At 42.1% G+C, this 26,823-nt stretch overlaps 1 protein-coding gene across 2 annotated transcripts; it reads left to right on the top strand.

Moving 5' to 3' along the window:
• prickle1a (prickle homolog 1a) lies at positions 1-26,696 on the top strand. 2 transcript variants are annotated; one of them, XM_067590277.1, is made up of 8 exons: positions 1-369; positions 19,535-19,738; positions 21,639-21,752; positions 22,653-22,790; positions 23,495-23,698; positions 23,922-24,108; positions 24,213-25,082; positions 25,185-26,696. In XM_067590277.1, the coding sequence occupies exons 2-8, from the start codon at positions 19,550-19,552 to the stop codon at positions 26,048-26,050; spliced, it is 2,568 nt and encodes an 855-aa protein (XP_067446378.1). In that variant the 5' UTR covers positions 1-369; positions 19,535-19,549; the 3' UTR covers positions 26,051-26,696. The 2 variants fall into 2 exon arrangements, with proteins under 2 accessions (XP_067446378.1, XP_067446379.1); XM_067590278.1 differs by lacking the exon at positions 1-369 and adding an exon at positions 13,487-13,723.
• Positions 26,697-26,823: the final 127 nt, after the last annotated feature.

Below are 26,823 nucleotides of genomic sequence, written 5' to 3'. Positions count from 1 at the left end.
GCTGGTCCGTCTCTCCAGGATTGGTGGGGGCTGCTTGTTTAAGCCAATAGGCGGGGAGCAACGCTAATGTCATTTCACTGTGACCACTGAGAGGAGCACCATAGCGCACCGTGCGCCGCTGAAATGACTGAGATGTGGTGACAGTGAGTGAAGTCAGACCAGGCTCTCTCAGCGCTCCTCTCCAATGCAGCCAGCATCAGGGGTTTAAGCTTATCGCTTCGCACAGCTCTCGGTTCAGCTTTGCGGCACAGTGGTGCACCCTCTCTGGACTTTTCATCTTATGCCAATGAGACGCAGCGTGAATCGCTTTTCGCACTTCAGGAATATTGGTTCTGGATACTCTGTTTACCACGACTGAACACTTTGGGGGTGAGTGGACCAATTTATTCTGTGTTTTTAACAGTTGTTTTGGATATAATTTTCACTAGTGTGGACGGTTTCTTAATAATAGACGGATTTTTATAGGAAAATGCGAAAATTTCGACCTCAATTTTGCGATTTGATAGGAAAAACAAATGGCACGTTGAACAAGATATAGTGAGAAAACAACCTACTAAACTTCCATTAGTTGAACTGATTCTCCATAGAGTTAATGGACTACTTGTATCAGCCTAAAAAGCCACGAAACTGGCTTTCATGTCTTATTCTCGGATGCTGCTTCCCTGTTTTTACGCAGCAACATCCAGAGACACGTTTCACTTTCCCTGCGCGTATAGTGTGAGCAACCTCATTTCTCTGACGCTGAAGAAACTTGGTTAGAGACGTGAGGCGTGTGGAAGTGCGGAGTCCCCGGGGCCTCCAGATGTATGGACTCAGCTGTCGCCTGTCACTTTGGTGACAACTGGTCGGCGCTCCCTGACCGCTGCCTGTCCGCCACTGTAGGGCTCCATAGCTGTCAAGAGTGTTGTTGAGTGAGGGAGAATGTGGTCACACACCCCGGCCACATACAGTATGAGAAGTCACTCTCACTTGCTTCAACTCAAACCAAGATGGATATGGTGGGAACGGCTTAACCAAACAAAAAGAAAAAAGTGCACAGACTGCAAAAAGTGAGTTTGAGCAGTCAGTTACTTGATATTTATGCCTTTATTAAAGCAAGTTAATAGATCCAGTAACTTGTTTTGACTATAAATCAAGTTGTTTTGAGAATATTCTTGGATTAGGTTGTATTCCCTTGATACTTGATCTGCATTGTTTCCAGAGAATCATGAAACTTCCCAAAGAAAACATCTTACTCAATAGCTGCTCTTAAGACTGTGAATCAAAAATACTTATTAAGATGGACCTTTTTGCAGTGCACTCAGCTCTTTGAGTAGGAAAAAAAGTCTGCAAGCTGCCTGAGTGAATTCATCACTCCTTATGGACCTCTCACGGAGCTAAACATGCCATAAAGTGTTTCCTTTGCAGAACAATGACACACCCTCAAGTTTCAAACATTTCCATTCTCAGCTGTGATAGAAAGTGTTAAACCTACAAGGCACAGGAGAGCAGTTACTGTTGTATTTAACCAAGCCTGTCTAAAATAATATTTTGCTCTGAATAGACACACAGTAAACATCACCATAAGCCATTAAGTCCTGTGCGTGCCCTCCTGGGGGCTGACAGAATGACAGACCCACTTGGCTCAGTCCAAGCGCAAGAGTCAGACTGGCCTGAAATCTGTCACTATGGTCACAGCTGACAAAAACAAGAGTGCCGCTGATCCCAGGACAGTTAAGCTTGAAGCCTGTCAGCTAGGTGAGAGGAGAGACCCCAGACAAGGCATGGTCTTTATTTTGGACACATAGGTTGTGGAGGTGATTTGAGGTATTGCAGGACAATTCAAGAGTGAAAGTGGGTTTAAATAAACTGAATTGTACATGGGAGAATTTTGGCAGTACAAAGGAAGGAGATTAACTGCAGGATTCTGCATCATGTCAGTGATGCCACTTCAAAGTCAAACTCACCAGGTCAAAATCTTGCTGTGATTGTACCAGAAGGTATTTTCAAACAGGGTCACTTCAATCCATGATTACAGCAACACTCAGCCACTTGTATTGTTTTTTTCTGTGGGACTCAACAGTAAAAATGGACAGACTAAAAAGAAGAAGTATTTTCATTGTGAGTGTTGTGTACAGAGATACAAGGAGGACAGAGCACAGAACCATGATGGTGGTGTCACCTAGTGGACAAATAAGAGGCTGACTGCTTTAAAAGTCAAAGAAACTCCATCAGTAGCAGCCTGAACTATTTTAAATTTAGACCCACAAAAGTGTAAAGTCAAAAACAAAAATCTTTCGAGGTTTTATATAGTCAAGTCCAGCTATTATACACATAAAGCCTTTTACAGTGATTGAACCAATATTCTGTTATGGAAGAATTGCCAAAGACTAAATGAGGGCATGTAGGCTTACATTTGAGATTCAGCTTCCAATACAAAATCAAGTGCTATGTTATCATACAATTTCTAATTAATTATATAAATGTATTGTACTGTATCAATAATGTATCAACACACTGTATATCTGCTGAAATCTGAGTCTCGTACTTCACAGCTGCAGTCGTTTAATGTTTAGATGATCTCGCAGGCAAGGCATGTGTTAGGGGAGATGTGAGCTGAGCTTACTCTCAATGATCTGCTGCAGGTGAGAATTCTCTGTGAATATTAAGTTATTTATAGACTAAATGATTTACAAGTGGTGTTTTTGGAGCGACTCCACATGTCACACGGTGCCTGTTCACGTCTCATTTCGAAAGCCTTGAAGTGAATCAAAGGTACCAGTAATAGAATCAAAATACTTTTTAAACTGTTTTGTTCTAGGTTTGTGTCTGAATGTGAGAGGGAAATAAAATAGCTGGCCTTATTATTAATTTTCTTGGACACAGCAATGGAAACAGTTCTGATTGTCCTCGGCAAAGGTGATGTTTATGAGTACTCGTGTAATAAATGTGGAATCTGTTGATGGTTTTATTTTAGTACCACAGTGCATTGTTAAAAAACTGTAGGATTCAAGACTGGGCAGCTGAGAGCCCTGCTTTCCGTATGAGCACCTCGTAATGCACCTCTCAACTAGAGAGGCTATCTTTGCAACATTGCGTTAGTGCACAGCAAGACTGGTGGAGGTGGAGACAAATCACAGACATGAAGCCAGTCTCAGACATAAACAGTGGGGCATGGCGTGTGTTTGTGTTTTTGTCCGACAGAGGCAGATGGAGAGAGACAAAGTGTTCACCTATATGTGTGTGTGTGTATGTATGACTGTAAGTGTCAGAGAGTGTATGCGTGTGTGGCAGACACCCAGCTGAGTGTGAATGAGCAGAATGTAAGTCCCAGTGCCTGTGTGTATATGTTTCCCACTGTTGATTTAAAAGCCCAGTACCAGTGAAATGTACACAGAGGCCTGTTTGTGCAAAGCTAGAATGAATCACCCTCGCGTCCGTGTAAATCGCCTGCAAGCCAAACACTCTGGCAGCCTTTTATCCCCAGACGTGGTCCAGCTCACCGCAGCAGGGCTAAAAGCAGAGCGGGACAGGGCCGTGTGTTGTCAGGAGCTGTCAGAGGAGGCCAGTCTTTCATGGCTCTGGATGGGGAGATGTGGCATGCAGTAGGGCTGCCATAGACAAACTCCAGAGAGCAGAGCCCATTGACTGTAAACTGTTTGTGGTAGGTTGGCAGGAGGCTGGATGAAATATGGCTTGTTTAAACGCTGGTGGTCTCTGAATCTGTGGTCAGTGGGCCTGGCTGAATGGACGGTGGCCTGGATGGTCAAATTTAGGGCACTGTTACACTGTGGTTGCAGAGAGTGGGATTACCACAGTGGATGCTGCTGTCTGTGGGAGAGATTATAACTTGCCTGCAGCAGTGGCACACATTGGATCCACATGCTAAGCATTATTCTAAAGTGATTAAAGGTAGTTAGTGATTTAGCGCTCCCAGGCACAACTCCGTTTATTAGGAGCTGCAGGATGATGTTAGAGGAAAACGGGTTTGGCTCACACGCTGGAGTTTAATGCCCCAGCAGATCTCTGGTAACCACACGGCATAATTGTGGTACTAACCATCAGACCACCATGATGATGAAAGTCATACTCGACACACATGTTTCATTATCACCGCCATGTATAGGCATGATGCGCCGCTCTGTAGGAATACTGCACAATAACCTCAGTGCGCTACTACGAAGCTGCTTATTATCGACATGTCTGTCTTTGATAAGGGGGAATAACACATGTAAAGATGCCAAATGTCAGCAACCTTGGTGATGGAGTTTTTGGAAAGTTTTTCTGACCCAGTCTGACACACAACAATGCCTGCAGGAGGGTGTGTTTTTCCCTCTGTCCTCAGCATCTATAGGGATCCATCCAAGCAGTCGCAGCATCACAGGGCTAGAAGCAAAAGAAAACATATTACACTGAGATAGTCATTAAAAAGCCCAGCTCATTTCCCCGGCACACAACAGGGGATTCAGTTAAAGCTTTCCGGACCCCCGGCTGGAAATATGCAAAACACACACCCCCCTCCCCTTCCTGTGGCTCTTGTTCCTCTTGCTCTGTTGGCATTGTCACAGGGGTGGAGTCAGTAAGCTTGGATGATATGGAAAAGGTCAACAGGGTTTAAAAATGGACTCTGCATTTTTGGACTAACAACAAAGATATTTCCTGAGATTCTTCAGAAAGGTTACGGTTACAGACAGCAGTTTCTGGATGTCTGCCAGATTTTTTTTTTTTTTTTTTTGAAACATTCACTTATTAAAACTTCTATCCAGTCATATTTTACACTGCTATTAATCAGGTTTGGAAACAAATTCATGCACAAAGTACAAGAGTTTGGCTATATTCCCAAATCACACAGTGCTGAATTCAATTATAATAAAAGTATCTCCCAAAATAAATAATAAGAGGATTAACAGGAACACAAAGCAATATATCAATACATTATCCCTTTCCTGCACTCTTGGGGAAAGATTTAAAGTGTTTCTCACTTTGTTTTTCAATGGAGTTTTTAATGTGTGCTTATTCAAAGATAAATCCTTCCTTGGCTCTTCAAACTTATAATAGTGAGTGCTCTTTATATCATTAGATATACACTACAGCGTATGCTTTGTACTAATAATGAAACACTAGACCCCTTCCCATTTCATCTGAAGCATTAAATTGGTTTTGCTCCCAAGGTGTTGCACATTGGCATTATTATTATCCATTTACAGTTGCTATTAACAATCATTATGCTCTGTATGAGGGCTAGAGTTGGATATCGAAAACAGGTTTTGAATTGAAGTCATTTCTAAATTTACCCAAAAAAAAGGGTTATTTGCTATAATAAATTGCATTTTGGAGCTATTATGAATCCATCTACGTTGCAGATTATGCATGCTTCAAAGTACTTGTATAATGTTTATAGAATGGCAATGAATACAGTCCATCCAACATGATAATGCATGGTTGGAATAAGACAGATATCCCCCAGAATCTGCTAATATTAGCATTTATAACTCAGGTAAAAACATGTGTAATACAGGAACCATTCAAGTGTTTCAAGAGAATATTTACTCTATTTACTCTAACCAAGATGATGTATTCATTTCATGAAGAAAATAAATATTAAGGAGAGGTAAATTGAGGTAAACCATGTAGCCCTGGACACAAATAATGCAATAATGCAAATAAATTGATCAAGAGGTCTTATTTTTGAATTTTGAATACTCTTACAGTGAGGCATTTACTGGCAGCGTTACTTTTTCTGTATATTATTATTAATTGAGGCTGTATTCAAGTGCTATTTTTTTATTCTATTTGTCACATAAATCAGTTTGTGATATTGAAATTAAAAAATGTTTAATGTATTCTCCCCCCTACATTTGGTAAAGCTATAAATTCACTGAGCTATGGCAGGTATTATTAAATTTACTATCACAGGACTTATGGAAATCATTTACTACCTGGTAATCTCACATATAATTCTTTTCTTTTGGATGTGGTCATACATCACAGTGAAGATAGATGTTCTAGGATAACATACAGATGGGTCAATATTGACAAAGGCAACTGAGGACATTTCTTGCAGAGCAGTAGCCTGAGGCCCACAATGGGCCCGCTGAGCCGACACAGAAACAGTTCGTTTGGCCACAGCAACCTGACAGCAGCTCCTAGTGAGAGGACAGTTCAAAGAGCCGGGCTTTTGTTTGCTAAGCTTGCACTGTCTTCCTGTTAGGGGCTGGGCTCCCAAAGAAAACAAGAGCAGTGGCTCACCAGATGTGTACATCTGTGAGTTTGTGTATATACTAACACACACACACTTGAACATTTAGGGAGATCATGAAATGTTTGTTGATGATTAAAGAAACTAATAAAAACTTGAAGAAAAGGCGGCTCAGATTTTATGGAAAGAATTATTATTTATACACACTGAGAGTGTGTGTATAAAATGTGTCACTTGTTCCTTTATGCTGGCCTGTGATGCTTACTGAAGATAGTTGGGTGTCATTAGTGACCTCAATATTAGCAGCTCCAAAAATAACACACTGATGTTGACAGAAACAGACGTATTACATGCTAGGTTTCTAAGAATAAGCTCTGCCCTGGAGGACTGGTATCCTCAATTTGAGAGGGTGATAAGGCAGCCAGTTGTGTCCTTTTTTCCATTCCACACATACATTGTGCCAACACATACACACACACATAAAGTACATGCATTCACACTTACACACTGATCCCAGGCACTAATGACCCCATGTCTGGCCTGTATATCTGGAAAACTCCTCCTGAGGGCTTCAGACTGGATCTGAATACACACAAATACTGTAAATAACTTGCACATAGTCCAGCTCATGCACCTATCTTATCTGTCACAGGCGAGCTTCTAAAATACACCAACTTGCACCTCAAAATTCACATGACATATATCCTGGGTTTGAAATTGTAAAGACAGTTAAATATACAGACCAAGTCATGTAATGCCACATTGTCATCTTTGTGCTGAATTTGTGAAATTAAGTAGATCAATTATGATTATTATCTATCATGTCGTGACTGATCCACATAAATACAATTTCTTTGTTAATGTTATGATATTAAGTGATTCTGCTATCAATTATATTAATTTAGTCATGTCAGGCCGTCACATTTTTAGTGCCACAGCAACCCCTGGCCTTGTGTTACCTTAATACACACAGTCAGGAAAATGAGAACACTGGTATTGGATTGGTACTCGACATCGGCAGATACCCTGAATCAAAGTAGTGGAATTAGTACTGGATGGGTGCATCCTGAATTTAACTATTTAAGAAAGCAGAGGTCACTTATCTGAATTACATGTTCAGCACCTTAAATCCTTGGGTCATCAGGACGCCCCACTGTACATATTCTCATAAAGGAACTTTACATGATACAAAAAGCCCAAACAGTTGACAAGACAAACAACAAACTTCTTAAATAGAGGAAGAATTCAAGTTGATGTCAAGTATTACCATTTAAGTTATCATTGAACTTGTTCCCCAGTACATGCTACCATTCTGGTACAAAAAAAAAATGTATATTACAACAATTAATTAGAAAGTATTACAAATATATGTCAAAGCAACAAAGGGCACAAAGAAAGACAACTAATGTAGCAAACAGATGTATAGATAATCAGATCTATTTTCAGTTTGCCTCCCAAGATGCAGGACCTCCAAACATGTATAACCACTAAAAACCTCTATGGAAATGCATTAGAAATACATTTTACAACCAACAATTCTCAAAGTCAAACAAGTCCAGACTGCTCTCCTTAGTGTCCAGTCGGACATCTCATAATGAAAGAAGGTCTACAATATCTTCCTGTACCTTTGAATGTGGGTCACATGAGGAGGTGAAAGGGTCAACAACATCAGAGCAACAGGGAGCCTTACAGGGGAGATGATTGGGCCTCTCTTCTGCTCTTTCTGCTGTTTTTACTACCACCTTAATGACTTAAATTGTGTCCAATTAAGCAGAGCTGGAAAGAAGCATCCCCGCTCTCAGTCGTCAGAGTTCCCTCTGTGCTGTGGCACTGGAGCATGTGTTTAATTAGAACACTCTAAAAAGACTGTAACGGAGTGTTTCTCCAGGAATGTTAATCATTAGTGGGATCCTGACTGAGCAGCTCTTAACTGTTTCAGAGTATTGTTGGATTCCATGGTTTGCCTTTTGAAGCTGCGCGGCTCGGGAAAATGCTTCCACGTGTGGAAATTGCCAACTTTTTCTTCTTTTTTTTTTTTTTACTGCATCCTCTCCTTCTTACAATGACTTGCTCGTAGCACTCACTCCTGAGTATTGCCTGTTTTGTTACGGCGGTTTCATTCATGTGTCCGTTCAGCCCGGGGCTAGAAACACAGGAAATAGTTTTGTTGCCATATGAAGGATATACTGTTGAACTTCGAGGAAAGTTGAGGAGAAAAGCCCAGATGTGTGAGGTGTGAGGTTTAAGTGGTGTGTGTGTTCAACTCTGAAAGTGTGAGGTCATGAGCTAAAAATCCAGTGAAGTCTTAAAGGCCACAAGTTTGAACCGCGACACTGACGGAGTGCTGTTTCAACAAGTATGATCAAACCTTTTCAAATGGCATGTGAATGAAGGAATGGAAAACCCAACAGCTTTCCTGGTCATGAGGAAAATTTTAGTTTCACTAAGGAAATAAAATAATATGGTGAAGACTGAGACCTGTGTGTTGAATACATTGGTATAAAGTGTTAATAATGCTGTTTTGTAACATTATGTCTATATATCCCAGTTTGCCCAGGGAGACCACACATGGCAGGGTTTTCCCTTTGCTGATCCAGTGCTTTTGTCGGTGCAAGTGTGTAGTGTAAGAGCAGCCCATTCATCCTCGGTCCGCTCTCTGTGTAGACAGCCACAGGCTTTTGTTGAGTTATAGTGTCCTCAAATAAAGGGGCTTCCTCCCTTTAACAGCCCCAGGAGCTCTGCCGCTCCACTTCCCATTGTTACCAATGAGGTCCGGCTTTTACAACTAGGTGAGAGGGTGTCAAATTGAGGGTGAAATATGACCAGTCCCAGTCATACATCTCTGCAATGTTTGGCAAAGCAGTTAGACAGTGGTGTACGTATGATAAAGTCAAGAAACAATTGGTGTGCTGACACCAGGCTTTGTTCAACCAGCGGTGTGTAATGCAGGCTGAGATTTATGTAATGTATTACAGGGTCACTCCATGGAAACTGGACATTCATGTTGTATTACATCATGCATGACACAACAGTGTTTCAGCAGATTAGATAAAGAAGAAATAAGTGGGTAGATAAGTAATATTTTCATATACTGCGTCCATGAAATCGGGACCATTCAACCTTACATCCTTTACTTAATAGCATTACATGCTGTATAATCTAATAATTAAACACAGACAACTTGGCTACAGATAGCTAATACATAAAATGACATGAAGTATTGTGATGGTTAGTCAGAAAATAAGATTTTCGTATGTAACCATATCTCATTACCAATTTAGTCCAAGAAATCTTTCTTTTTTCATTTTGATCTTTCCTATCCAGAGCTCTTGAGAAAGACATGATCTTGAGTAAGGTCAAGTGTCAAGTGAAGAGATATTTGTTCTTTACTTTTTACAAATGTCTCTTGTCAGCTTAGATCTAAGGTTTGCGCTCAGCTGCCTCCAGTGTGTCAGAGTGAAACAGTAAAAGGGGTTATGTGAGGGTTATAGGGCTAACAAGCCTACAGTCTGACCTGAGTTTGTCAGTGCCAATCTAGCTAAGTCAATATCAATGCGCTGACTGCTCCACCAGTTGACCTTTTCCTCCCTCTTTCAAGGCGTAAAAAGGATTGTTGTTACAGTAGAGTGATAGGCTTTTATTGGCCTTTATAACTGGAGCTTTTGTTGGGCCTGTGTCCTGCTAATACCCGTTGGCAAGTCATTTAAACCTTGAGAATGCCTACTTTTTATAAGGTAGCTCACACAGTAGTGAGAGCTATTCTCAACAATGGTCATCAATGACACTAAGTTAGAGACTGACCTTCCCTTTGCCCCTTTGGTATTCCGATTTATGGCATGTCTTGGGACTTAAGTTTGACTTGTTTAAACAGATTACATTAGGCTTGATTCATGCTGATCTTTCAAATGTTTACTATGAGATACTGCATTCAGCTTTGACTGGATGTTTTATTTTATGGGTCCCTTTCTTCAAGGACATGTTTGGACCAGAGAAGAATGCAGGTTTATCGTCGGGCGTTGGTTCTGATGATCATCATCCCTGTCCTGTCAGTGTCAGGGCATGCTGGTCATGGACTAACTCGCCGCTAGCACAGGGCGTTTTTTTACAGCGGTGAGAAGGTGCAGACCAGGTGTGAGGTGCTGTTCAGGTCGTTGCAGCTATGACAGGGGAATGGGTCGTAAAGCCCCGGGGCCATAGATTTATGGGTCATCTGGTGCTCTCTAAGGTCAAGGGTCAGGGATGCATGACTTGTCCAACTTTATATTATTCAACTATCTGAGGTGAACCTTGAACTGTGCAACCAGCTTCTAAATATAGTTGTACAGAATGAGATTCGGGATGTTGTTATTCTGACACAGCTTCCCTGTTTGAGTTCAAGAGACTAAAGATAATCCACAGATGCCTTCAAATAGTTGTCCACACCTCAGTTCATTGTCAAAGGCCCTTGTTTCTCCTTTACAATTTCAGTCCTCACATTTGAACTTCAAAGATATCCTCGATTGCCTTAATGAACTTATAAACCTGTTACTTTTTTCAAAATCTGCAACTCTGAAATTAGGAGGAACTGTTTATGTAAGGACACAGTTTCCCTTGAGCTTCAAATGGGTCAAATAAAGCATGGAGTAAACATGTTTTTGAGGAAATCAGGCAAAACTCTGTTTACTCACACTGGTAACGCTGAATAGGCCCTGCAACTTTTGTCCAGATTAGTTTACCATCTTAACTTTGCATTTCATGAATGTCCCCCCCCAAAAGGCAGGATGCTGTGTTGTCCCTCCCCTCTTAGACTTGCTAATGGAGTAAGGTGCTGAGTCTTTTGGAATTGCACAAAGGCTTGAGGTTTGCTGTGAAAGGGTGCCTCTCCTCTCTGGCCTTGGCTGCTACAATGGCTTTGTCCACACACCCACACACATCTACAGTACACACACCATGCAGGGGTTAAAGCACACTTGCTTTCAAACATTACTGGGTGAAGCTAAGCCCCAGAATAGCTATCATACATGTATTCCCTAATATTTTTCTGTTTTAGTTAGGAACATCTACCTACCTAAACTTCCTTGAGTGACGGTTGCCATTCGTCACCCACAGTGTCATATTTTAGCACATAATGAATGTGAAGTGTGTGGATGAGCAAAGGGTGTCAAAGATTGCCAGTTAGATGCTGTCAATCATGCACAGATGAGCTAAACTAGGAATGAGTGGCCAGAATTTAGCTTTTCATGTTTTGTGACTTATGTTTGATTAAAGAAATAGAAGGTGTACTGAACAGTTAGCATGCGGACAACAATGTCCTGCCATACAAAGTTTAACACATCAGCCTATGTGGCATCTGATTAAAGGAGACTTTGTAGCAAACAAGCTTTGAATATACTGTGGATTTGTCTTGAAAGATCAAATAGTTGACAGAATTCTGTATATAAATCGGCAAGTCTGTAGTGTCTGATCCATTTTTAATATTATGATGACACATTTTTACAGCAGTTTACTGCTTCTGCTACATAACAGTGTTGGCCATTGTGAACCCTGTTAAATCAGCCCCTCCTTAAAAAACCCACAAAATGCTTCATGCATGTGTTCAAGTTCATAGAATAACATACTGACGTCAGCTCAACAAAATTAAACAGCAGCTAAAATGTTAATAAAGAAAGCAATTCTAGCTGTTTAATAGATTCCTCTCTTCCCAGTAAAATGTTCTACTGCTTTGTTTTACAGTCTTAAAGTGTGTTTACCCTATACAGCAAAACGCTGTGTTGAAAAGGAGGAACTTTTAGCGGACACAGTTTTGTCTGCTATAAAGATGTCCTTTTGGGAGAAAGTAACACTTTGACATTGCAACCAAACAACCACAAAAGGATGCAAAAGGTGCAACTGTCCAGAGATTGACCAGAACCCATTCACTTTTGTTTTCTGAGGCAACAGGAAGAGCCTCATGTTCTGACATTCCTGTAAAGGTGAAGGAGAGGCAGAGGTCAACTGTGTCCTCCCCAGGGAGTTTCACTGGATGTACATTTGGTTTTATTGTACACGCCTATAAATTAAGCTCCTATACTTCCTGTACATGGTAAAAGCAAGGAGATAGCTGGGTGGTAAGCAAATATTAGCCATGTAACATTGATCTTTGTCTTTTTTTTGTACAATTTATTTCAATAGATGTTGAATAATCTGGTTATCAATATTTGGGATACAGTACATCTAATTGAATTTGGGCAGCGACTGATGATTATTTGCTTGATTAGTCATTTGGTCTACAAAATAGCAAAAAAAAATTGAGCCCAGAGTTTCCAGAGCCCAAGTTGACATATTGAAATTCCTTATTATCATTGTTATTTTATTATTTTATTATCAATGGTCTAAAACCCAGAGATATTCAGTTTATTGTCAGAAAAAGCAAAGAAAAGCAGCAAATTGTCACCACATTTGAGAAGCTGGAGACAGTGACTTTTTTTTTTTTAGCATGTCATCATAAAATGTATGCATTTGGTATGACTCAACAAAGAAAGTTTTTTGTTGAGCTGTACAATGTTGGACATTTTTAAACCTCATTGAGACAATGTTAAGCTGATAATAGCAGCTTTGTGGTTAAAGTAATTGCTTTGTATAGGGCTTCTGTGATGTTTAAGGCCTGACAGCAGGTCTCATTTAGACTTGCTGACATCATGTTAAGTTAGAGGGATGGGTTACATGAGGCTGAAACAAGATGCTTTAGCTGGTAGGAAGTGATTTTTTGTAGCGGGATAAATAAAGCATCTTTTGTTCACTCGATCCGACAATCACCCTATAATCATAAATCTGTAGTTAGCAAACAGCTCCCTGTAACTAAATGACATTTTAGCGCGCAAGAGAAGAGAGAACAAACCACCAGATAAACCAAAGCCTGACTGTAACGTTCACCACCTTTCCCACATCTTTAAGCTGCTGATAGGGAAGGAGAAAGAAGAATGTCATGTGAAAGCTGTTGTGGATATGGGGCGGTCAGTGTGGTAAAACAAGCTCTACCATCACTGATGTGCTACTTAAAAGCGCAGTTCCTGTGAGTCGGAGCTCTACCGGTGGTTCTCATTTGGAAGCATATGTTTGAAGTAAGAGGGGAGGGGTCACCGGAGGAGAGACGCCTCGCTCTGCCATACCCTGCCATGACTGGCTGCTCTGAGGTTAAGGGGCTGGGCTGAGGTTAAGAGTGTTGGGTTGGGGGAAAGAGGGGGAGGAGGAGGAGGAGGAGGAGGAGTGGTGGGTGAGAGAGACAAGGGTGGGATGACCATCTGGTTGAGCTCCTCCATGTACACGCACACGCACACACCCCTCTCAAACACTCTCTCCCACACACTGAGGCAGACATCTCCCTGACTTTTTACAGTCTTAGCTTTGATATGGGCTGTTGCTGTGCTGACAGCTCTGGTAGAGAAGGCTGACTACTTCTGTCCTGGAATTAGAGCTCTGTGGATCCTGCATAGATATGGAGCCTAGGGGCTGGAGAAGAAACTAGGACTGGATAGAGTGATAAGAGCCTTTTTCCTGCTCGTCTCAGAAGAGTTGGCCTACACTGAGGTAAGACCGCCAGGGAAATGACTGAAGACAGAAGATGTAATCTGGTTTCTATTGAGGAATGTGCTTTGGTTGTAGTGAGGCTGAAAGAAAAACTGCTTGAGGAAATTGAGATGTTAAAGAATTGCACTGGATCTATTAGATGAAACAAGCGTCTTTGACACCGATGCAGATTTGTTATGAAATGTACATGAAATCTCTTGGATTATTTAGGTTAATGGGGGATAGTTTCATTATTAATCAGGGTTTTGCATAATTTACAGACATACAGAACATCACAGGTATAGATGGAACTTATTGATCTTTGCTTCAAAGTCTGCCTTCAGAAGGTGGAGTGAAGGGTGCCGTGTTTAAAGAGTTCAATTTTAGTCTCCAGTACTGCAAACTGAATCCCCTGGGATGCAAATGTGTTTGATGTCTACTATGTGACAGCGGCACGTGTTTTCTTCGCTCAGTCCAGCCAGTGCATGCAGGTGGTCTCTCTAGTGTAGATCTCTGTGGGGATGTCACTCCCATCCATTTGGTCTTGGAAAAACACTTGCCTGAACACGAAAGGAAGCCTTCATAAGCTGACCAAACTCCAGCCATGTAGCACCTCAATATTGCATAAACCCAACTTGTCTCTGGTTCTCTTGTCATCTGATTTCTCAGCAGCACATCCACCTTTGCATTTTCAAACTGATTGGATTAAAGTCTTCTGCAAGAAAGAAATGTCATGAATGAATGTCCTTAGTGTTTGTTTTTTAGTTCTTGGTTTTATGATGCTTGGTTAGTTAATTGGATCATTCAATTACGGTTTAACAATTAAGGTTTAACCTTAAATACTGATTTATTTAGGTATACATGTGAGGCTGCTGGTTCACACAGGGATCTAATTGTGTGATCTGCCATGCAGTTTGATGATTGTTCATTTTTTTCACAAGGGACACAGCACATTAAGTGCCAACTGTTGACAGGCTGTCATTTGAAGGTATTTTTATGTACAGGGTGAGCATTAAAATGCTGCGTATTTTTCTAAAGTCAAGATATATCTTGTCTGATGTAAAAACAGATTTGTCTGAGTTCAAGCTCAAGTAAACAGGAACATTGAACAGAAAACCTTGTTTTTCTCTTCAAGTAGAGCCTATCCTGCGTTGCTGAGCTCATAGGAGCCAAGTTAAACATGTTGAGCCAGTCCAAACTGACAGGGAGCACTGTGTTGCGTTTTGTGCATGTCCATCATTCACTTCCTAGAGGAATATTGACAGTAATTCAGACCAGAAGCTGCTTATTTTTCTTGTGTAATCTCTCAAGGGTTGTTAATCCAAGGCTCCAGTGTCTGGATATCGGGGGACTTGTTGAATACTCTTTAAAAATGTCACTGAGGGCTGTATTTATTGGTCAGTTGCGGTATGAGGTCCTGTGAGAGGTTTGTATTCCACAAAGTGATAAATAACATTGCACTGTACTTAATACATGATGCAGAGTCTGTACAGTACTTTCTTAAATCAGTGGTTATTTTATTCCTTAATTAATCAAGTTTGCCCCCATTCATTCATTGAGCTCCTGTTAAATAGAGCCTGTTGGAATATAAGCTTACTGTGTAACAAGACTATAGGAGTCATTGTGCACTTTTTCTAGAGCACAGGTCTCTTCATTCACTCAAAATATCTTGTGGGATGTTTTAAAATCCTCATTCACTGAAAACCTTTCAAAGCAAACGTGTGTTCGAGCTTCATTCTTTCACCTCCCTTGACTTAAATTTCCTCTTTTGTTGAACAAGACAAATTAACATTGTCATACATGTCAGTCACCCCATTTTTGCCTCAGTCTGATAGCACCCCCACCACCCTCTGGCCCTCTGTGGGCAGATCAGTCAGATATGCAGGCCTGGAGCTCCCAAAGCCATGTTAACAAGCACCTTTACAAAAGAGTAAGGGGCTGTTAAACATTCAGGACTGCAGGGGTCTGGCTAGTGTGGGAGGAGGGCAGGGCAGGGGGAGTGGAACAGTGAGAAGGGGGAGTTCAAAAACTAATCTCACAAACCATAGGCCCCTTGTTAGGAGAAAAACTTTAAAAGCCAACACAAGTGATGAGTCAGTGACTTGGGAAGTCCGTATAAGCATGGTTAAGTTAGTTAGCTCGGCGCTTCTGTCATTAAAAAGGTTCAGGAAGTGTTCTGGGCAAAGTCAGAGGAAATGAACTGCATGACATCCAAAGGAAAAATTAGCATGCGAGCAGATGTGGTTGTATGAAAAAGCGACTTTGCCTAACACCAAGCCACGTACATCTTGTATTCCTCTTTGCAGACCTGGCTGAAGTTCAAGCCTGACATTCCTGTGAGTCAGGTTTGGCTGTGTGAGACATCCTCGTGGAGACTTGGCCAACATGTGAAAGCAAACATCTTTCTAACAAATGTAGCGCATGAGTGAGTCTCTGCCTGATAAAATGTGTGGCTGTGAAGTTGGAGTCTCTTGGCTCTTGACTGAACCTGCCTATAGTTAGCTATCTCCCACGTGAAACCCAAGCTGCTCTCAAACAAGGCCACATTTTTGCAGGTTATTTTGGTCTCATTTGCAAGTCAATAGATGCAAAAAGAACAAGAGAGTGTCTTATTTCTCGCCCCACTCTCTCATCTGAAGACAGGTTATCTGGGTTTGAGGGCTTTAACTGTCATGTGTATGGAGATAACGCGCCACATCTTCGGGAGAAAAAAAAAGACTTAAAGCGAGATAAACAGGCTCTTGATGCAACAAGTCTTCAGTGGATTCCTTCACAAAGGCGCCATTGTTCAGGACATCAGAGGCAATTTAATGGGACATGTCATAAGCCAATCCGCCTGACTTGACACTTTGTGGTACAAAGCAGTCACGAATTCCTAAAAAAGCCCATGAATCCGTTGCCAACACTATCCTTCACGCTTAACTCTGATGGTCTTTGACTGGGCAAGCTTGAGAAGGGCATGCCAATTGTTGGCAGTAGCAAGGCCGTGGGGAGATGAGCTGATATGAATAGCCAGTAGCTGCCTCTACTGGCATGCCCTTCGTGGAGTGTTAATCATCCACTGGAGGGTCTGGCGTGCCACTATCTCAGAAAGAGTCGTCAAACAGAAGCAGGGTACACAAGCATACAGCTGACTCTGACAGGGTGTTTATGGAGCTGGATGTGTGGACCAGCATAGAGTATATGTCTTCACGTCTGCATCCATGTTGGCTTCAGTATAAATGTGTGCATTCCCTTTTCATGTATGCATAGGAGCTGCATGCTCCCAGGGGCAGCCAGGCATATATATCATTCCAGGAGAGAGCGCAGATTTTCAAGCCCCTTTACTGTCACGCCTGTGTTCAAAGGCTGCACTCGAGTGTGTCTGGTTTTCTCAGCTGTCTCTCCGCGGCCCCGGGTGCCCTTGCTGGCCATAGGGGGTGTAGGTTCGGGGGGAGGTGGTGTAAGGGCCAGGCTGCTGGACACTGGCTGGGCTCCCATTTGATCTCAGCTAGAGCCCTTGGCCTGTGAGAAATGACCACAACTGGACACACATTCATCATCGCTATGTCTGCGTTGTCCTGCAAAGCTAACAGCAGCTCAAGAAATAAAGTTAGGAGGCTTTTAAGAGTGATTTGAATAGTGACTGATGATCACTCATAAGTAGCCTATACAAATAAAGTTTTTGAATGTATTTGCTTACTTAGAACTTAGTTCATTTCCTTTTGAAGAACAAAAAGTTGACTCACCTCTTTGTCAAATTGCAAATTTACAATGCTCTAATAGTTAAAGTGAGACTATACATGTAAGAACAAATACATTCTTCCTCTAAGCAATTAAAAATCTACAATAACATGCACTCTTTTTTGCTGCTATAGCTTTACTTGGTCTGGCATTACCAGTAGCATTGTGCTTAAGAAAGATATTGCTGTTTCAGAGACAATCGGTTTGCTAACTTGATGATGCATTGTGCCATTGTTAAACTAGAGGTGTGAATCTTCATTTGCCTAATGATTCCATTTGATTACGATTCATCTATCAATGATTTGAACACACATTGATTCTCAATGCATCTTAATTTATCGCATCCTTTCTATATTACTGCATATGGCTACTTTTTAATCAATTAATACAAGCAGTCAGATAAATCTGAACTACCTTTTTATTTTGAAAGTGCTTTCAAAAATCGGACTACAAGTCTATAATATAAAAAGCTGCATCTTTTCAATACTGGTATCTGTTTGACCCACCTCAGTACATAAACATTACAAAAACAAAATATTAAATCCTTCTGCAGTGCATTACAAGTGTGCTGTAATCTACAAAAATAAAGTTGACTCCATTACCTGGGCTTTGGTTTCAGTGTATAGTGTAGGTATAGTCGTTTCTTTAAGATGACTTTGTGATGGGAGCTTATACTGTGGCTCCAGGCTCTTCAGCAGGTGGCGAAACCCGGGGTTCTCTACGACCGAATAAGGCCATAGATCCTTAGCTATGAAAGCTGCCGCAGATTGGTTGATTCTTTTCCCTCTCTCAGAGTAGGACAGCAAAGTTGAAAGTGGCTCGCTGTACTCTTTATGGTTGCAGACATTAGTTCAGAGTCAAAACAGCTAAAGATTACTTTAAGTCAAAGTTGTTTTTTGTTTTTGTTTTTTTGTATTCCATCCAGCTATGCAATGATTTATTTTGTTTCTATCTTTTTCACTACTGCAGTACAGCCATGTCAGCAAAAGTGTGGATGTGTAAAAATGCATTAGTGACTATGAGCACCACACACATAGGTCAACACTGTGCCAGTCTTTGATCTCCCTTCCCTATTTTTCTCCTCCTGTTGCATTGTCAGTATCCAGCCGAGTATCAGTCGACCCTATCCATCCACTTCCCCCTCTATCCATCCGTCCCTGTCCAACTACTTCACCTGTCTGGCATTGCTCTGTCCATCTAAAAGATGAAAGGATGATCAGACACTCACTGCAGCAGGTTGGAAAACAAACAGTCAAAAGAAAAAGGAAAGATGAAGGGAGAAACCAGGCTTGTGGACATTCCCCATATGGTGGTCCTGTCCTAATGCCAGGCCTATGTTTATACAGACCTCAGGCTCAACTGATCAAGCCAGCATCAGATCCCATGTGGTGGTCCCTCTTGAGACATAGTATGACATAGCAACTCAACAGGCTAAATTGGTGACTCATTCAGAGCTAAGCTCCACAGATAAGGTGAAACCTTAAAAATGTAACAGCCAGTGTCTGGTGTTGTTCTTGAGTTAATGGCAAAGTGAATTACAGTATAGGAAAGGAATGGGCAATCTGTGCAACAAGACTGGATAAGCAATTCTGCATTCATTTTGTGTATTTATGAATAGCTAACTGCTTGTTATTGTCACCATAATGAGATTGGACGCCACCTCATGAAGTTTTGGGAATTTCCTAATGGTCTCTATATCCTCAAAAGCCACACGAGGAGGGCACATGTTTAACTGCCACCACAATGGCAGTGAAATGGTATAGTTCTCTTTATGAGTGTCTCTGTGTAGTACACTCATCACCAGAAGTGAACCAAGAAAAGCTTGCTCATATACCATAATGGGCTTTTAAGGGGGGCTGGAGCCCTCATGAAAGAGACAGTGATGGTGTGATTCAGCTGGCGGTTAACATTCACTGAAATGGCACTGACATGAGAAAACCGGATTAGATGGAGTGAGGATAGCATTATGTGGGGATTGGCTGATGTAATGGCTTGTTAACCAACATTTTGTTTCTTGTCTATTTCAATCCTCCCTCTTCTTCCTATCCTTTCTCCCATTCCTCTTTCTTCTCTCTCCCTTTGTCCTTCCTTTTTTTTTGCTTTGTCTAGTAAAAAGAGAGTCTGATGAGCCTGGCGAGTGCGGCAGTGTCGGCGGCTGGCTTTCAGGGTGGGGCCCGCCAGCGAGACTTGATGATGGAGCAGAAAGTCAGTAAGCTGACATCTGGCTTCCAACGCAGCTCCACCTCTGATGATGACTCAGGCTGTGCGCTGGAGGAGTACGCCTGGGTACCACCTGGCCTAAGGCCTGAGCAGGTGAGCAAAATATCGCTTACAATGGACTATTTGTGCTATCGTTAATGGTATTCATGAAGGTGCTCTGAGCTGAGCTTCAACAGGTTTGGAGTAGTTTGGATATCTCTTTCTTGCACTACAATAAGAGTCACAATATGATATTGTTCTCTTTGATTGTGGTATATCTGTTTCATTGGTTCACAAATCATCATTTCCCCAAATCACCAAAGTGAATAATGGCGTATCCTCCTGACAGAGAATAAAAGCAGCTCTGACCTGATTCTAACTCCCTTCTAGCCCATTTGCCTGGCCCAGATAAATGCTATTCAGAACGTTACTGAATAACATACCAACTAGAGTCTCTGGATAATGGCACCTATGGGACAGACACCACATTTCATAAAAAAATTTGCTTGGTCGCTTTGTTTGAGGCAGACTTGTCAGGCTCTACCATGCAGCCACTTACAGACAGGATGTATGTACTTTTATTTACAAACTGTGGTGCGGCAAAATCTGCTTGTGATTATCAAAGATCTGTGAGGAGGAGGACTTACTGTTGCTGGCAGGATCGTGAATTGAGAGGCCGTCTTTTAACAAGCCTTCTCCTCCACAAACACAGGCAGGGCTGTTAGTTGTGTCCGCAGGGCAGCCAGTGTGATGTGGCATTTTTCCCAAACCAGCTGCGTTTTTCCTCTTCTCTCCTCATTTCTCTTTCTTTTCTTGCTGAGTTCCTCTCCTCCTCTGTATCTCTCTCCATCCCGCTTCCCCTGTTTAACAACACACATGGAAGCAATGAGAGGGTGATGGGCAAGAGGAGAAGAGGTACGCAGTAACAGAGAACCTTAAACCCCAAACATTCAGGGTCTTTTGTTTGGGAAATGCATGGGTCAACTGTAATGCCTTTACTGCAGCCATTGCCCTGAATGGGCCGTGTATTATGGGACATCATTACAGTGAAGAAACACATAGGGCCTGGGTGATCACTGACTGTCCCCCAGCCCCTAGGGAGCTGGATGAGGGGTAATAGTGGCATGAAAATGTGCATAATTTATGGTGGGGGGCAACGTTGGGGTGATTGTCAGGGTAAATTGCTGTCCCCCCCCTCTTTAGACGACCCAAGCTGCAGGAAGTCCCCAAACACACAAGACAGGCACATCCCACCTCTTTATCTGGCTGGCTGTAATGGCCCCTCCCTCATAAAGTTAAGTTTTCAGTGGTCAGCCCCAAGGGTCAAAGTGCCACCATGACAGGCTGCTTTGTCCTGTCCCTATAGAGACAAGCATATGACTGGAAAAATACAACCTTTAAACTGATTTGACCTGTTGACCTGTTCTGACTTGTTTAGTACTAATTTATACACCAGTACCATCGTCAAGCAGCATTACTGCTATGTGCTGTCCCTTGAAATAAAGCTGATCTAGGGGTTAAGGAAAACATTTTGATTCCACAAAGTCAGTCTTCCATACATGATACACAGAGCTGTCCCAGAATGTGTCTCATCACAAATTAATGCGTTGGTTCTCTGGCTTGTTGGAAAGGAATTTATTCATAAATATGGACTGTTCTCTCCAAGATCATAACTATAATTTATTGCTGAGTGTAGATAGATGAAAATTTGAAATGCTTAAGTTCATGGGGAACCAAAAAAATCCAGCTATATTGATGACCACACATTCTTGAAAATATATCATTTTTATTGGGTTTTATTTCTCTTGTGTGGCAATATTATTCCTATAAAGGATCATGTGAACCTTTCATTTAAAATGAAACATGTTTTTTGCCTCAGCGTTAGTGGATAAATTTGTATTTTTAAAAAATGTTTTTCAGCACTAAAAAATCAAACCTAGTACCTGGACTTGATTCCAAATTCAGACAGCATTCCTTTGCCTAATCTCGTTTCTCCATGCTTTGATTCCCCTAGGTCCAGTTATATTTCTCCTGTTTGCCTGAAGATAAGATCCCCTATGTGAACAGTCCAGGAGAGAAGTTCAGAATCAAGCAGCTCCTCTACCAACTGCCACCACATGATAATGAGGTAAGAATATTCTGTATGCATATGTTTTTTAAAACATGCATCATGAAACTCATCTCAGCAGGTCCCCTCATTTACACCACGGCTGCAGCAAAGATCCACTTTCCATTTTGTTTGAGTAGCTGTATCTGTTGTTGCCCACTAAACCCACAGTGTTAACAGCCTCACCATCTCCATTCCATCCCTCTAATGTAAGCTCCTGGCATTCATGTTGACATCACACTGGGGGATTTTTGTTCCACAATCTTGTAGACATGTAGTGTGGGCACAATGTGACTTTTGACTTGATGATTTTATGATGTTTGCCGGGAGCCCCCACCAGCTGGATTCCTGTCATAGCAGTGGTTTTTACAAGGACTGCTCAGCGGGAGAGAGGGATGCTGGTTGAAAGAGGCTTTATGTGATGCCACCACCGCAGTGGCACCACAGCTCGAGTTGGCTGTCTCTCTTCCTTTGTCGCCCGTCCTCTTGATTTCACTCTAAACACAGTCCTTGTTTGTGTAAACGTCTGCTTTCCCTCTTGTTAAGGCTTTGAGAAACATCAAAAAGGCCTGTTGTAAAATTGAGGTTCTCAATCAGCGACTGGGGGTGGAGATATGTAGGGGGTGTAGGAAGGGCAAGCTGGGGTCAAGAGTTGCCTTTGTTCAGCATGCTCTGGTATGCATTCTGCCCTCTCTCATACTTACCTTAGTTTATAACCTTTATTAGTGGCCAACAGTCTTGCAATTGGATCTTTCAGGGGCCGTAATATGGAAAGGTCATTTGAAACACTTGAACAGAATTAATCTCCCACCCAGCAGTATATTTTCAGTATTAGATCTTTAAAATAAGGAATTTCTTGATTGACATTGTATGATTGTCAAAATGGCTTTCTTATCTATAACTTATCACTTTCCTTCCCAGGTCCGTTATTGCCAGTCCCTCAGTGAGGAGGAGAAGAAGGAGCTACATATGTTCAGTGTCCAGAGGAAGAAGGAAGCACTGGGGAGGGGCACAGTGAAACTGTTGCCCCGCAACCTTCTGAACAGCATTTGTGAGCATGTATGTTCCACATGTTGCATATATCATTAAAAACTGTGATCACGCACTAATTTAAACATGGAGATGAGAGGGAGAGTGGTTATGGTATAAAGCTGTTTTGAAGTTAAGGACCTAGCCAATATTCTTTAAAAATCCAAAAATCTATTTCAACTCTAGTATATAAAAACTATTTGCTGCCTGTCGTCTGTGCATATCCTTCATGAGTTGAACTAAAAATTCTTCTCTGCTGTGTGGCTCAGTACAGTTTTTCATTCAGTATTTACAATGATTTTTTAGCTGCCACTGGATGGCCATAAACCTTGTCAAAACATAGTTCCACTGATGTAGCTTTCCTCTAGACATCTATGCTTTCTCCAAGATTGTTTTCCCGTGTTTTCTTCATTGTAACTGCCAACCTTAGTCAGTGTAGTTGATTTGAAAAGTCGTATGATGTACTGGTCAGAAGACAGCCAGGAAAAAAACAAAAACAAATCGGCCACTCTGGGACTGCAGTTAACACAAGCCGATGAGCAGATGGGCCACATATTTAACCCTGTATTTAACAAATTCTGGAAATACAGCTATTGTGTTAATTATAATTAAACCAAAGTCAAATTCTTTGTACGTGTAAGCATACTTGGCCAGTAAAGATGATGATTTGATTATGAAATATAATCATTTCAGGATGTTATAATCAACCATGTGATCATGTGTGCATATTGCAGTGTGGTGAAAACATCAATGGTGGAGAAATGTCAGTGTTCGCTTCGAGGGCGGGCCCCAGGCTGTGCTGGCACCCCGCATGCTTTGCCTGCTCCACATGTAATGAACTGCTGGTAGATTTGATCTACTTCTACCACGATGGAAAGATCCACTGTGGAAGGCACCATGCTGAGCTACTCAAACCTCGCTGCTCAGCCTGCGACGAGGTAAAACCACAAGACTGAAATACTGAGAGAAAACACTGTAGTGGAGGAAAAACATCCAAAGTCTTAAGTTTATGGCCTTTCAAAATTCCTCCGTGATAGCAATAACATTTATTTTATTTCTCCTGTGTCTTGAATAAATCCAACATGAATATATAGACTGATGACAGAAAGGGAAGCAAAAGAATGCTGTGTTTTCTCATCTCATTCTCATCTTTGTCTACAGATTATCTTTGCTGATGAGTGCACAGAAGCTGAGGGTCGTCATTGGCACATGAAGCACTTCTCCTGTTTTGAATGTGAGACAATTCTGGGGGGCCAGCGCTATATCATGAAGGATGGCAGACCATACTGTTGCGGCTGCTTTGAGTCTCTTTATGCAGAGTACTGTGAGGCCTGTGGAGAACACATTGGTAAGATGATGATTTTCTTGATTTCAAATAAAACACCAGTCATGATTGTCTAGCCTTTAGAGTAGCATTAAGTAGTAACCATCTCAACATTTCCCCTTTTCCAGGTGTTGATCATGCTCAGATGACCTATGATGGGCTCCACTGGCATGCCACCGAGAGCTGCTTCAGCTGTGTCCAGTGCAAGAGCTCTCTACTGGGCTGCCCCTTCCTGCCACACCAGGGCCGTATTTACTGCTCCAAGGCCTGCAGTCTTGGGGAAGATGTGCATGCTTCTGATTCCTCCGACTCTGCTTTCCAGTCAGCACGCTCACGTGAATCCCGTCGCAGTGTGCGCATGGGCAAGAGCAGTCGCTCAGCTGACCAGTGCCGACAGTCGCTCCTCTTTTCACCTTCCGTTAACTATAAGTTCCCTGGCTTCAGTGGAAACACTGACGACACCCTGACCAACAAGCTTGCCCACATGAACTTATCTGATGAGCATTTCTGGAGGGGACGTGCTGAGGAAACAGAGGCACCTGAGGACCAGGAGGAGGAGTGGGCTGAACATGAAGACTACATGACTCAGCTGCTATTGAAGTTTGGGGAACATGGGGTCTTCCAGCAAGCCAATGATTCCAGACCCACGGATTTCTGGATTGCAGAAACAGATGCCAAGTCGAAGCAGGAGTCCTCCAAAGCTGGCAGTGGCAGTGGAGGAGGAAGGGGGAGCCTGGCCAGTAAGAAGTACCAGGCTGACATGTACTGGGCCCAGTCACAGGATGGGCTAGGAGACTCAGCCTATGGTAGCCACCCAGGCCCGGCAAGCAGCAGAAAGATCCAGGAGCTGGAGCTGGATCATGGAGCTGGAGGAGGCTTCCAGGGAGACGAGCCACAGTGGTACAATGATTCTTTGGAGTGCATCACTGATGAGTTCAAGAAGACAGATCAGAGTGTCCGCGACTCCATGGACTCATTGGCTCTCTCTAATATTACTGGTGAGTAGAAGTGACATGATTCAACCAATTTAGTCTTTACTGTAATAATGTAATTATTAGAGCGTGTACAAATATCCTCTATTTTTTCTCTCTCCTCTCCAGGGGCCTCAGTTGATGGTGATAGTAAAGATAGACCTTTGGTATATTCCCTGCAAGGCTTCCATGAACTTGAGACAGAAGACTGTGAGAAAACAAGTAATATGGGAACCCTCAACTCCTCTATGTTACATAGAAGTGCAAATTCGCTGAAGAGCCTTGTGTCTGAGCAGGAGGAGGAGGTGGAGGAGAATGTGCCAGAAGAAGAGGAAGTGACTCTGCCAGAGGACAGACCCAAACCCCATGTTCCTGCCCTCAGGAGGACACGTTCACAGTCTAGGCCGCAGCAAGTCAAATTCTCCGATGACGTGGTGGACAATGGCCATTATGGAGATCTCCCAGTGCGTCAGCCCCCTATGAGCGAACGGACTCGCCGGAGAGTTTACCACTTTGAGGAACAGGGACAGGAACTTAACTCTGGGCGCCACCATCACCACCACAGGAGGCGTCGTAGTCGCAAGTCTCGCTCTGATAACGCTCTTAACCTTCTGCCAAAAGACAGGGCCCAAATGTGCTACAAAATGGACCACAGAGGGAATGCCCTTGGACCCAAGGGGCACCAAGCCTTCCATGGACACCCAACTCCTGCCACCATGTCAGACTACGGGTTACAAGGCCCAGCCATGGGGAGGTTCTTTGGGCTGTATGGGGATGATGATGACTGGTGCTCTACGTGCTCTTCATCCTCCTCTGATTCTGAGGAGGAGGGATTTTTCCTGGGTCAGCCCATCCCTCAGCCCAGGCCCCATAGACACTACTACACTGATGACTTGCCCAGCCCTGTGGCAGGCATGTCCTCTCCCCCTTATGGCCAACGGACTAAATCCAAAAAGAAGAAGGGGCATAAGGGAAAAAACTGTATAATTTCATAGACGTTCTTTACGCTCTCATCGTCAGCTTTGGGTAATGCTCTGCCACTCACCTCTGCCTCTTATGTCCACTGTTTGAAATGCAATAACAGTGTGCCTGCTATTACATGCTTCACATCACTCAATTTACTAAGGTGTTTGTGTAAGACACAAGTCCTTATTCTGATTCTTCATAAGTGTACGCTTCTGTAGCATTACAAACTGCTGGTAAAGTAACAAAGTATTTCAGAGTAATGCATATTTATAAAAACACCATCTAAACTGACTTTATTTAACATTGCAGATATTAATGTATATATTGTAGAGTTAAAAAAACAACAACAAAATGGCTATTTTTATACCCTTGAGTTCATGACATGCTTTGTACCAAAATGGCATTAACATTAAACTATTGGTAGAGCCATTTTTTTTCAATGAGGGTGTCACAAATTTAAACAAATGACAAATGACTGTGACCCAAGGTCTTCAAATGTGTTTTCTTATCACTAACATAACAGAAACACTGTGTGTATCAAAAGGCCTGGTTGAGTGGTGTATTTATGGGCCATGTTGTATTGTAAGCCAATCATTGTAATCTGTATAAATGTACAAACTGGAATATAAGGCTAAGATAGATGATAATTGTAATAAAAATATCTATATATCATGATTTGTGTTGTTTTTGTCCAGCATCAAAGCATACGATGGATATTAAAAACAAGAGAAGACATCAAGTTAATTCAAGGCATCAACTTTTATTCCAAAAGTTAACCCAAAAATCTAAAAGATAAAAACAG

Source organism: Thunnus thynnus, chromosome 5 (genome assembly GCF_963924715.1).
Source record: "Thunnus thynnus chromosome 5, fThuThy2.1, whole genome shotgun sequence".
NCBI classification, from domain to species: Eukaryota; Metazoa; Chordata; class Actinopteri; order Scombriformes; family Scombridae; genus Thunnus; species Thunnus thynnus.
Note: the sequence above shows the minus strand (reverse complement) of the source record. Positions and strands in the feature narration are given on the sequence as shown.